General features: G+C 38.0%; 1 protein-coding gene across 7 annotated transcripts in view; it reads right to left on the reverse strand.

Moving 5' to 3' along the window:
- PCLO (piccolo presynaptic cytomatrix protein) overlaps nucleotides 1–13,810 on the reverse strand; it is a 396,779-nt gene that overhangs the window by 121,152 nt on the left and 261,817 nt on the right. For all 7 annotated transcript variants that reach the window (XM_052789184.1, XM_052789180.1, XM_052789182.1 and 4 more), the window contains exon 10: nucleotides 6,859–6,984. In XM_052789184.1, coding sequence (XP_052645144.1) covers nucleotides 6,859–6,984 — 126 coding nt within the window. The remainder of the gene's footprint in view (nucleotides 1–6,858; nucleotides 6,985–13,810) is intronic.

Here is a 13,810-nt window from a genome sequence, read left to right on the forward strand (position 1 = left end):
ATTTTTCAGAGTTCTTGGTCATAAAGAAGGTATAATCTGTACTAGTTTATGTGGCACATAACAAGGCTAAATGCAGGAGTGAAAAATCTGTAACTTGTGTTATGCAAGATGCCAGATCTTTACTGGTCCTAATATGTATTAATTTAATGCTTCTTTCTCATAGCTTTAAAAAATTTATAAGTGCCCCATAAGTTTTCTCTTCTCTTCTGCTTTAGATTACATAAAAAGATCCTGAAAGCTCAGTTTATACAGCTGCTCAACTACTTCCTAGATCCAAGTTACTCTCTAATAGCTATTTTCAGTGTTGATTTTTATTGCAGGGAAATTTAAGATAGAGCAATTACAGCACTGGGCAGAAACATTATAAACTCATATTACCTGTTTTATCTCACTGAGACAGATATTTTAGGTATACAAGAAGTTTTCTAATGAAGTATTCTTGCAAAATCCCAGTTGTATCATTCTGTCACCATAAGATTAAACTAAATCTCCATAAACTAGATGCCCTATATTGTGAAGCATGGAAAAGTATTATTTTCTAAGTGTGTTTCAACTGCCACAAAACAGATTCAGTAAATAAAGTTGTGGACAGTGTTACAGTAACCAGCTCTCAAATTTCTATGTCAGTCGTTCATACTGCAAGTCTTTTCTTCTCCCATTTTCTTCTGGAAGCAATTCTCATTCCTTCTGGTGATCCTGATTTCCTTCTCGTATCTTAGCAAATGGCCAAACTAAATTCTCAGTACAACTCAACTCCTACCATATAAAGAACAGAATTGAGACCACTCTCAGTAGGACTGCATATGAAATGGCTAAACCAGTGTGAGAAAGCTTTCTTCCTTCCTTCCTTTCTTCATTGGAACAGATAGAAGGTTAATTGTAACATGCAGGAGATAGATACACTTTGTTGGGGTGTCCTTTCTACTAACTTAATTTTTAGAATAGACTTTCCTTGTAAAAAAAAATTAATTTCTAAATATTTAAAAGGCATTTTCTTATATGCTGAATGCCCAGTGCCACACTTAGCAAGAACAACACTGCACATTTATTATTACTTATTTGAATGAAGTGCAAGGCAGAGCAAAATACATGGATGAGAGCAGCACAACTACACAAGTGAAGATTTACAGCTGATAGGGGGCATTTAGAGGTTTGTTTAGATTAAGTCCTTTCTAAAGAGCTTTAGGGCAAAGCTTTCAACCGTGGTATGGCATTGCCTGTTATTTTGTGCACACTTCATTTGATAAAGTCCGTTTCTGCTGGGACAGATAAACCTGAGCCTGTAGCCCAGGGGTTATATTGAGAGCAAGATCTCTTCTCCTCTAACCCCACAGAATAAGCATGGACAGCACAATAAATCACTAAGTCTAATGCTCAGAGAACAGGGTCAACTTATTTCTTTGTTTTTTTTCAATGCAGTAATAAAGCAGTTAAACTGCAAAATGGAAGTGCAGGAGGGGAAGACTATTTCTGTTCATTTAAGACCTGGTACAAAGTTTTTTGAGAATTTTTCCTTCCCTTCTTGTGTTCCTTTTAATTTCTTTTCATCATTTTCCAGCTTCATCATGCTATCTACTTTCTGCCAGAAGTGTAATTATCAGAGGGACTCAAGAAGGGATGCTGGCTCTTCACTATCCCCGGCTTCATGGGGACTGGAAAATCTCTTTTCACTGTGATGCCCTGATCAATATTTCTAATTTTAGCTGGCTAAACAGCAAGCAGCACTCACTACTGTCTTTTAAGGAAGATCTGGTGCCTTTTGCACTTCCCACCAGTCAGCATTACACTTGAGCGAATCTATAACTCAGGGATAAGAGGGAAGTGTGGCAAGAGGAGTAGGGGGAAGGATAGTGACTTACTGCTTCTATTCTGGCTTTCCAACTATTTAGGTGCCCATGACCATTCCGGCCACATCGCATTTTCCAAGCAATATCCAAAGCATGTCTATGATATGACAAGAGATAGTTTTGATAAGACGGAAAGCCATTACACATGCTATTGCCTTTGCAAAAGACCTTCTGAAACTGGGTCTGGTCTTGTTATTCAGCACTTGGTGCTATCCAAACTAGACCAAAAATGCTTCCAACAAACTGCAGAAAAATTGTTCTTAACACATTCTTAATAATCCTTTCACAGACTGGTCAATAATCCAGTTGCATGTCCCACTGTTCTCCCAAGGGAAGGCTCTTAGTTTCAATCTGAGGAATGATTCTAATGTTTATTTGGCCTCATATTAGGGCAATAGAGAGCGAGCTGTGCACCAAAGGTCTTCTTACAAAGGGAAATTGTGACACTTGAATAAATAAGAATATGTAAGACTTTCCATAGAAGAAGAAAAAGAAGTGTGAATAAATAGGGAAAAGAGGAATAGGGAGACTTCAGTTTTATTTCCTGAAGGCATCTTGAAGTTCTGAGATTGCAGTTTTCTAAAGATGAAAGAGAGCTCTAACATTCCCAATAAAGACCCACTCATTCAAAATACTCTCCTGAGGGACACTGGCCATGTGGCCTGGGGAACTTCCAGCACAATTAAAGGCAACCAAACAATTTGGAAAACTGACCATCTGCATGTTAGTAGTTGAGTCTAAGTCTAAAAGATACTGAGTACATTTAAGAACTCATCGTCAATCCTCAAACTTTGATACTGGGGACATTGGATGTGCTTTTACCTACTCTTGGCTCTGCCATCAGGCTGCAGGTGGCTCTTCTTCGAGGACCTTCGTAGTGTTTTGAGGAGCAATGTTCGTTGTATCCTAAGGGGAGTAGTTATTAACCTAGATCAAAACAAGTGCCTAAGGATTGGACTGAGGGGCAGGGCACCATTAACTACCACAGAACTCTCAAACGGGAGTGCATTTTCTCTTCTCTGACCTACTTAACAGCTTTAACAGGGTGGCATTATCTTTCATTGTCTGTATGTACATCAGATAGTTTTTCTTATAATATTATTGGACCAGCTTCAGGGTGGGGAAGCTTAAAGTACCCCTGTATGATGAATATTTTTATTAAATTATAAAATGCAAAATTCAACCGAATTGAATTGAATAGCATGTCTCTCTGCTAGCACAGACCGTTTATATACTAAAATTCTACAGTGAAGGTCTGTGACTCATAAGGTAGGTGGCATCCTTCCAGGTTATGCTAGAAATGTTACATTGTTATATTTGCTATAAAATACAAGCTGGGAGTGCTATTTCAGTATTTTTAATAATAAGAGTTTTTGTCTTCACTGTATATGATTTTCCTATTTTTAAGTTTGGGAAGATATAATTTAAACGAGGCCATACACATTAAAAATAAACATGCACCCATAAAGCCTCGGACAAGTTAACAAAAATCTGATCAGTGTCATGGTTGCTGTTGAGTGGAGTGTCAGCAAAGGCAGTGAGATCGCCACAAATCAAGTTCACCATTAGCTTTTAGACCATACAAATTCCCCAGAATTGCCAGGAGACTGGAAAGTCAGGGAATCTCTTCATCTTGGTGAATATCAGCTGGCTTAAACATTGCAACACAGTATGCCTTGCTGATTGAAAACTTGGAACAAAGACACCCACGGTTCACCAGTTCCCAGGCTCTCCAGTCAGCCTGTTGAAATGGTCCAATAAGAAAACTTGAATGCTGAGGGCATCCAGCAAATTTGTAACAGTTGGTAACACACATTAATATTTTATTTCTGCACTTCACTCTAGGTTCTTCTGTTTCTGAGAAATGCTGGCAGAAATGCCATTCACCCAGTAGATTTACCAGGTGGAATATAACTGAACTGTTTCTGTCAACATGAGAGGGAGCACAGACACATCTATCAAATTGACACAGTCCCTGCACTTGATGAGCTCAGTGGAATGAGTCTTCCACCTCCAGTTTTTGTAATGCCAATGAGTGATGAATCAGAGATATTTTTGACATCTGAAAGCAATTCAAGGTGAGAGAACCAAAAGACTGGTATTTGCCAGTCAGAACTATAAATAAACTTTTCAGCACTAAGACTCCTCCAAAGCTATTTAAATAGGCTAAAATTTTATGGATTGCTATTCCCTAAGGAAAGGAATGCTATCTGTATTTTAAAGTGTGTCATTTCTTCATAGATGCAGTCATGCAGACAGCAGGTAGGACTTTGGCTTCCTTCATAACCACAGTAAATCTATTCTTGTTCCTTAAGCTACTGATAGGATTTTCAGACCTGACCCAGTGTTTTCTGTTTTTAGAATTAGAGGAATTAATTAGGTTGATGGGATATTTCGCAGTGAATCATGTTCTTAGAAAGGCTAAAGAGTCAAGCTATTAGCTTGTAATGACATTAGTATACATTTACTTGATGACTAGGTATATACTCTAACTTGAAGCCACACAGCATTTCAGCAGAAAAAGTGGCTCGTGATTACTATATGAATTACTAATATGTAATTGTCATTTACAGATAACGACATATAAAGTTTTCTGTATGTGATGTGAGAGACAGCAAATAACTTGAAAAAGAAATGGAGGCTAGCCTCTATTTTTAGACACAACAATATCAGCAATATTGGTAACATTAGCAGTTTGGCTGGATTTACACAGATCAATATGAGAATGTTTGAAGACCTCAATGGATTTTAGCACTTCTGAACAGTACAGGTTAAATGTGCATCAGCCATACTTCCACTAAAGCAAACAAACAAAACTAACAGTGACGTAGTCAAATACTCTTTGTTGATCTATGATAGGATCTAAAATAACATAAAAAGTAAACTAGATATAAAAGCAAGATTTAAATGGTAAATGACAGTAAGGGGAAGTGTTTGTCTTGTATGCTATAGTAATGGTACATTCTGCAGAAAGCATTTTTTCTCTCTGACAGAACATTTAACACATCAATAGTAAAACATATTCTGGGACATTGTGTGGACAAATTCTACAGATTAAGTATAGTGATTTTGATGGAGTTGATTTATGCCAACACACCCAAATCTAGGATACTTTTATAAAGGTCAGATCAGAAACATGACTGATCATATGATCGGAGAATGAAACAAAGGAATAAATATTTTACTGTGCTGTTCACCTTTCTATAAAATATGAATAAACCTTCAAAATACATTATGTGAACAGACAGAAGAGCAACTGCCATGTCTGGACTTCTCCTGTAGTTATTGTAAATCCAATCTTGATCACTGCTAAAATATACCTATATGGTGAGCGAAGAACTTCTTTAAACCTCAATTTCCAGAGAAGTTCCTGACAAGAGAAACCAAAAGACCAGAGATAATTCCAAACAGGAACTGCTCATCCTCTTTCTTGAAATGTTCAGTCTCAGGGAAATGTTGAATAACCACATTCTCCTCTTTACCTGCTTGGTACTAAAAAAATGCATGCATGATCTAGCACAGTTATGAAAGACCTAGTCTTTTGTAAGGAGGGAGCCAAAACAAATACTTGCTTCAAAGCACACTAAATTAAGGTAAATTCTTTCATCATTCATGTGCAATAAATAATACTATTCTATCAACTGAGTGAGATACTACCTATTAAATATGAATGGCAGAATCAACTCTATAGAGAAAAAAGGATATTTTTGTTGATACATCATTTCACTGACATTGGTGTACATGCACCTTTTTTATGTATATCATTAAAATATTGGCAAAGAAACCACCAAGGATGTAAAAAGCAGCAGGGTGAATGCAGGTGACACTGTTTTGTAATGCCCACAACATATTTAAGCTATTCTTTGTGAATACATTCTTTAATCAATTTACTCAGCTTTTCTATCTGCAAAGTACTTTTGATTTAATCATGACTTTTGTTGCATGTTTACTATTCAGAAAACTTATGTGAATTGAAGTCTGCCTGGGAGAAATATTCTTCCCGCTTATCTTCTTTCTTTTGTTATTTTTTGTCCCTGGATATCTGCCTTTATTAAAGAAATAAAAATAATTTTTTGATTTGAATGAATTAGAAACAAATGTATTATATATTTGTCCATGGATAAAATGACATTTCAGGTGCATACAGATAATCACATGAAAAAAGGAACTATAAAATAGTTATACAGAGAAGGGAGCATTTATGTGATCATGGATAGAAATAAATCGTTATTAGACAGAATTATCACATTTGTAATTATCCTAGAAAATTTAATGATAACTAAGTCAAATTCATTTCACCTAGCTTTAGTTGCCTAAATGATGATGTGTAGTCTAATGCAGTCTTCTTAAAGTCACTTAAATGAGGAAGACATTCCCTGTTCTTGAAACAGAGGTCTATGGTGGATGAAATAATTGCCCTTCTGTAGATGCTTCTTTTTCTCTGTTGCCTGTTGAGGCAGGCTGGATGACAATCTTAAACTGGAAAACTAAAGTTAGGTCAGAAAATTCAGTCAAGTCTGACTTTAGGGAATTTCAAAAAAAGTTAAGTGCACGTCACTGAGATAGAACTGGATCTCTGATCTATTTTACCTGTGCAACTAAGAAATGTAAGTAATCCCAAACATGGATACCTACATGATCAAGCCAGGTTAAAGATCTTCAAAATAGCACGTCCATAATATATGTTGATGATCTATGTCCATGATACACAGTTGGACTCTAGCCGTATTATCTTACCCCCAGTGCAGACAGCATATTGGCACATATTATTGAAGACATGCCATAATACTGCTCATCATGGCAATTCTCTTTGGCTACAGAAGTCATAAAATGACTTCTATCAGTCCTTTTCTGCTTTAAGACTCATGGAGGTTTAGAGGGGCTCTCAGATGCCCCTTACTCCTCGCACAAGATTACACCTGTTGTGCAAGAGAAAATCTTTATTACAAATAATTCTACCAAACTCTCAATGCTCCCATGGTTCCACTTTTTGATAATGCATTTATCTTACCTTCTATCAGCTTCCCCGTCTGCTCTGCATTGCCCCCAGGCAAGATCTTGGCAATGTAAGCTCCAATTTCCCCACTGCTTCCTGGAATTTCTTTCCCACCTACAACTCGGATTCCCAGTCCATTGCCTGTTATCAAAAGAAAGAGAAAACTTTAAACAGAGATGAAGCAATGAATAATTCACTGGAAAGAAAGGAAGAGAACAACTCATCGGAGGTTACTGAAGAATGTTACCAATAACTTCTGGCTATGATTGGAAGATTAAGGTTAACTGCAGTCCCATCTGTCACTTTCCCAAAGACTTAACTTTGGGTAGAAGTGAAGGAAAAGATCTTAAGTAACTACTGTATGAGTGACATAACACAAATACCTGATTCAGTAAAAATTACACTGAAGCCAATCCTACCTTCTTCTGACAGTCTTACTGTACTGCAAAGGGACTATTTGCATGGCAAACCTATTTCAAGCAACCATAATTTGCAGTATTAATTAAATTGCATTATATTGCTAGAAATCCATGTGAAGTGTGGATTCAAAGGATAGCTTTATCATATGCCTAAAACATGCATGCAATTTAGCTGAAAAATTATAGCAGCTGAGCTTTTAGAATCACATAAATATGGAGACAGACAGAGATCATTGAGCTCCAGCAGCAAAGCATGTACATTTACATGAACCTATATTTGGCAGATGCTATTATTTTTCTTAAATATTTGCTTTTAATTGACATCTTTTACATCAAAGGATGTACAAATTATCAAAATGGAAAAAAAGCCTACAATCAGTCTGTGTAAAGCTTCATCAAATATAACATATTTTCTCCCTTTATTAAAAATTACAAAGATGAAAACATTTTGATCATTCCAATTATTTTAGGTGGAGAGAAGCAGATCACTAATCTCCCTTATGTACAGAACAATGAGAGTGAAAATAAAAGCTTAAAAAATACTCTCATAAAGATAATCTTATGCATTACCAATTTTTCATGCTATCTTACTTTTTAAAAAAATACTTCCCATACAAGAAAAACAAATTTTGTCTTTGAAGAAAAAGAAAATTTCGTATGAGATGATTCACACTTTGATCTGGGAATGTAAAGGCTGATTTTCCCACCTTTATTGTAATGGCTAAATAATTCATTTTCAATTTATTAATTTAATAAGCCGAATCTGCTGAGTGATTAGACTACTCAGCTATAGGAAGCTCACCACACAATCTCTTTGCAAAGCTTCATCTTTTTAGATTAAGATTTTCCTCATAATGCTATTAGTGTTTGATAAGTCAGCCCTGAGTTTGCTTAAAAAGCAAGATAGCCACATTTTGTTTCTGGCCAAAAAAGTTTCCACTAGTTTTTCTATCCCAGTTTAGCTAAATCTATGTCCTTTGTGCCTCAGCTTTCCTCATAATTGCATATTAGACATTTTCCAAAGAAGCATTTTCTTTTCTTTTGGAAGATGCCTGGTGTTCAGATACATGCATGGAACCTGGACAGCGCAATATAAAGGTAAGGAAGGCCACAGTAGACTCATGACTTAAGGGGTTTAGCAGGAGTCACTTAACAAGGAAACAGCTCATTCCACCACTGCAAGCCTAGACCAAAATGGTGCTTCACACTAATATACTGATAAAACAGGTAGGTGAGAGCAACCAAGGCAAACTAATGCTGAGGAATTAAAAGGAAATATATAAGGACTGTTCTTACAGCTACAGCACAGTAATTAGTGTACATAGGTTTATTTAATGCACTGAGATGAACGGACTGCTATATAAATCAAGCAGTATGCATCGCTGGAACATGCAAGAAGTTCAACCACACAACTAGTGGTGCAGGCTGGTGGCACCTCAGATGATGGGTACAGATCAGTTTTGGGGAGATGGTATACTTCCATTAGATCTATGTTATGTGACCTAGCGTAACACAATTTGGGTGGGGATTCAACGGGCTTACAGCGTTGATGGATAAGGGAAGAGCAACAGACATCATCTACTTGGATTTGTGCATTTGGCACTGTCCCGCGTGACATCCTTGTCTCTAAATGGGAGAGACATGGATTTGATGGATGGACCACTTGGTGGATGAGGACTTGGCTGAATGGTTCCACTCAAAAAGTTGCAGTCACGGGCTCGATGTCCAAGTGGAGAGCAGTGACGAGTGGTGTTCCTCAGGGGTCAGTATTGGGACCAGCACTGTTTAATATCTTTGTCAGTGACATGGACAGTGGGATTGAGTGCGCCCTCAGCAAGTTTGCAGATGACACCAAGCTGTGTGGTACGGTCAACATGCTGGAGGGAAGGGATGCCATCCAGAGGGACCTGGACAGGCAAGAGAGGTGGGCCCATGCAAACCTCATGAAGTTCAACAAGGCCAAGTGCAAGGTCCTGCACCTGGGTCGGGGCAATCCCAAGCACAAATACAGGCTGGGTCATGAGTGGATTGAGAGCAGCCCTGCGGAGAAGGACTTTGGAGTATTAGTGGATGAAAAACTGAACATGAGGCAGCAATGTGCACTCACAGCCCAGAAAGCCAACCGTATCCTGGGCTGCATCAAAAGAACTGTGGCCAGCAGGTTGAGGGACGTGATTTTCCCCCTCTACTCCGCTCTCATGAGACCCCACCTGCAGTACTGCATTCAGCTCTGGGGTCCCCAACATAAGAAGGACATGGACCTGTTGGAGTGAGTCCAGGGGAGGGCCACGAAGATGATCAGAGGGCTGGAGCACCTCTCCTATGAAGACAGGCTGAGAGAGTTGGGGTTGTTCAGCCTGGAGAAGAGAAGGATCCAGGGAGACCTTATAGCAGCCTGTCAGTACCTAAAGGGGGCCTACAAGAAAGCCAGAGAAGGACTTTTACAAGGGCATGTAGTGATAGGACAAAGGGTAATGGCTTTAAACTGAAAGAGGGGAGATTTAGATTAGATGTAAGGTAGAAGTTCTTCACTGTGAGGGTGGTGAGGCACTGGCACAGGTTGCCCAGAGAGGTTGTGGATGCCCCATCCCTGGCAGTGTTCAAGGCCAGGCTGGATGGGGCTTTGAGCAACCTGGTCTAGTGGAAGGTGTCCCTGCTCATGGCAGGGGGGTTGGAACTAAATGACCTTAAGGTCCCTTCCAACCCAAACCGTTCTATGATTCTATGATTCAGTGACAGGATGACCACTGGTAATGTGCTATCAGTATACAGAACTTTTAGTGAATGATTTCAGTTTGGGCTGATGGCCAAGGATGAGTTTCAGGGGTATTGTGGGAATAAGTTATGACATGGCTGAGGGCTAGTGTATGATAAATGGTATGATAGACCTTGAGTTTTTACAAAGGATGATGAAGACTCTTTGCAGGCCAGATCTTGTACTGTTTATCGACCACAGTGCGTAACAGGAGAAATTGATTTTGGTATAGTACTACTGGGAGTACAGGTAGGAGTTTTGTATGCATACATTGAACATAATTCACCTGCAGATTATATTTATATCCAAGTTTGAGATAAAGTTCAGATCTGTCATATAAACCCATTCCAGAGTCTGTATTTTTGTTTTACTTCTTGGGTGATATTTAGTCTTGATACTTTCAGAACAGATAAGAGATTTAGGGAATATGTAAACTCAACCCTATGACAACACGAACAATAACTCTGTAAGTTACAACTGTACAGAGGTTTGATATGGCAAGTATGTCCTCCCAAGTTTACTTTGTTTTTTGTCCTGTGCAACTTTGCCAGTTCAAAAACCCACTATGAAACGCTGTGCAGGCATGTCTAAGTATCTTCAGCAGGAGTTGTGAATACTCAGATGATGATAGCATGAAATTTGCTAGTAAGTTCCTTGAATTTTTTGCTAAAAATTTTAGCCACTTTGGCTCCTCTCTGCATGTTTGTCTTCTTTTTTTGTAATTTGAAGACCTGAGCAACATCTTTAAGAAACTCAGTTTCTTGTAAGACTTTACACCTGGGAATGTAAAGTAATGCAAATGTAATGCAAAAGAATGTTAATCTTTTTAAGCCTTTTTTTGGACATGACAAGTGAACAGTTGTCTCTTCCTCTTTTAACAGCAAATTAAGAATTGGAAAAGTATAAATATTTCAGCTTCAGGGGGCCCCTTGTCGTGGTTTAACCCCAGCCAGCAACTAAACACCACGCAGCCGCTCACTCACTTCCCCCCCACCCAGTGGGATGGGGGAGAAAATCGGGAAAAGAAGCAAAACCCGTGGCTTGAGATAAGAACGGTTTAATAGAACAGAAAAGAAGAAACTAATAATGATAATGATAACACTAATAAAATGACAACAGTAATAATGAAAGGATTGGAATGTACAAATGATGCGCAGTGCAATTGCTCACCACCCGCTGATTGACACCCAGCCAGTCCCCGAGCGGCGATTCCCCGCCCCCACTTCCCAGTTCCTATACTAGATGGGACGTCCCATGGTATGGAATACACCGTTGGCCACTTTGGGTCAGGTGCCCTGGCTGTGTCCTGTGCCAACTTCTCGTGCCCCTCCAGCTTTCTCGCTGGCTGGGCATGAGAAGCTGAAAAATCCTTGACTTTAGCCTAAACGCTACTGAGCAACAACTGAAAACATCAGTGTTATCAACATTCTTCGCATACTGAACTCAAAACATAGCACTGTACCAGCTACTAGGAAGACAGTTAACTCTATCCCAGCTGAAACCAGGACACCCCTCTAAAAAAAAAGTAAAGGGACCCATATAATAAACACAAAATACCACTTAAATACCCAAGCTAATTACAGGCATGGGGAATATAATTAAATTTCTGCTACAAGATAAATCCATCATGGTAGTTAATATTCCTTTAATTAGAAACTTGCTATGGATGATAATTGATTAGCTAAACATATTGCTTCTTGGCTGGTTTCTAACACAAATGATTTGGTATACAGAAAGGATGCTGTGATTTAAACAATAGCTGTATCGGCACTCTGGGACTTTGCTATGGGAAATTCTAAGATTATTTTTGTTGAGGAGAATAATCTTTCAGTGTAATTGGAACAAACTGCATAGTTATTTTAAATTAATTACCTTATTTCAGTGCAAATATGAAATTTAGCACTGGTAAGGTTTATTTTTCCTGACTTGATAGGGAAAGCAAACCCACCGTTCTAAGGATGGGTCTAAATGTCCTTTACAAAAGTTGAAAAATACAGTCTTTAAAAAAAAAACCAAAACCCACCTCATTGCATAAAGCAAATGCATACCCCTATAAAAACATTTAAACATTAGTCCATCCTTAAGACTCAGAAATTCATGTGGGCTGCTCTGCACATCTACCAGAGGACTTCTGATCAAACACTATTGAAAGACTCATTAATATGTTACAGATCTGAGGCTCACAACTGGGAACTATTAAGTTCAGCAAATCCAATGAACAACTATTCTTAGTACACAACACACACAAACAAGCACACAGTAACTTTCTCCCAACCCACACAGTCAACATATGGACTTTTCAACGTATCAGTTGGATGCTTTTCATCACATAGGGGAGTAACTCTACAGGGTCAGAGTTTTCTCATGATACACTATACTAGTATCTCTACCTCTGATAGCTTAATTGTAACAGAATGGCAAAGAGGTGTTTTGCCATATAAATGAGTGTATAAGACACTTGATTTCAGAGGCAATTCTATGGATACCTATGCTAGATAACTTTGAAAATTATGACTGACATATTGCTTCTGATTTTGCAAATCTAAGGTGTTCGTCCATATTACTGCTAATAAAATCAATTATTTTCCATGTTAATATATAAAGATTTTTATTCCTAGACTCTTTGAAAAGGCTTGTGATTTTACATTTGCAGATTTTAGAGTCAAATGTGTGACTGACATTATGTATGAAGTAGGAGCATGCTTGCTAAGGGACAACCACAGGTGGATGTGTGAGTGCATGTTTGCACATGTTCTTGTTGCTGGACAAAGCAGGGGGTATTTCATTTAATTTGATCTGTTTGCACTAAATTAGAAAATAGTATTCCATTATTACTATGTTGCAAAAACATTACTAGAATAAATATTTCAACTTAAGTAACAACACATTCAATTCCTGGCAGTCAGAATGAGTTACTTTTTGCCCAATGAGCTTTAAGTGCTCTGCTCTGGCTGACGAAGAAATATTACTTGGATGTTGCTGTATTTTCTCATGTGGAGATGGGATTTCAAACCTGGTTTTACTGTATCTATTGAAAATACTGAGTTTACTACTTCTGTTTGCAATGACATTGCCCAATTTACCACCTTGAATGCAGATAGTTTAAAAATATCATCAATCATATGCTTTCTCAGATCTTTCTCAGTTTTTTTTTAATTTTTGAGTCTTAATTTCCATTTCTCAGACTATTTTGATATAACCAGACATTCATCTTTCAATTTTAGATTTTCAGATTAATGAACTGCTGTTTTCTTCTTTAGAAGACACAGGACCAGTTAACCGTCAGAAAGCGAATCACCGTACTTTGAATGAGAGAGGGCACCTTTCTGAACTCTTGAGTATTGATTTCTATGGAAAATATCTTCAGGAAAACATCTTTTCAAAGGGAATTTTACACATTTAAGATCCAATGCTTTTTAGGATGCTTCAAAGCTAGAAGACTGCTAATTAATTGCAACTGTTTTTACTGATCTCCCAAGGCTGTGATCCTACTCTTCTATCTAATCTTAACTAAAGCCTTAAGATGCAGCACGCTAAGCAAAAAAAAAAAGCCCCCCCAAACCCCCACAACCCAAACCCTAAAAACCCCAATGCTAAACTAATGCACTCACACATCCACCTGTGGTTGTCCCTTAGCAAGCATGCTCCTACTTCATACATAATGTCAACAAGACAGATCATGCAACTAAATTGGTTTTATACTTTGATAAACAAATATGGATACTAAATCATTACAGTTAGCTTGTGAGCCACTGATTAACATAGTTGAAAATACAAACTTAAAGCTTTAGGT

The sequence above is a fragment of the Harpia harpyja genome, chromosome 6, assembly GCF_026419915.1.
Source record: "Harpia harpyja isolate bHarHar1 chromosome 6, bHarHar1 primary haplotype, whole genome shotgun sequence".
In the NCBI taxonomy this organism is placed as follows: Eukaryota; Metazoa; Chordata; class Aves; order Accipitriformes; family Accipitridae; genus Harpia; species Harpia harpyja.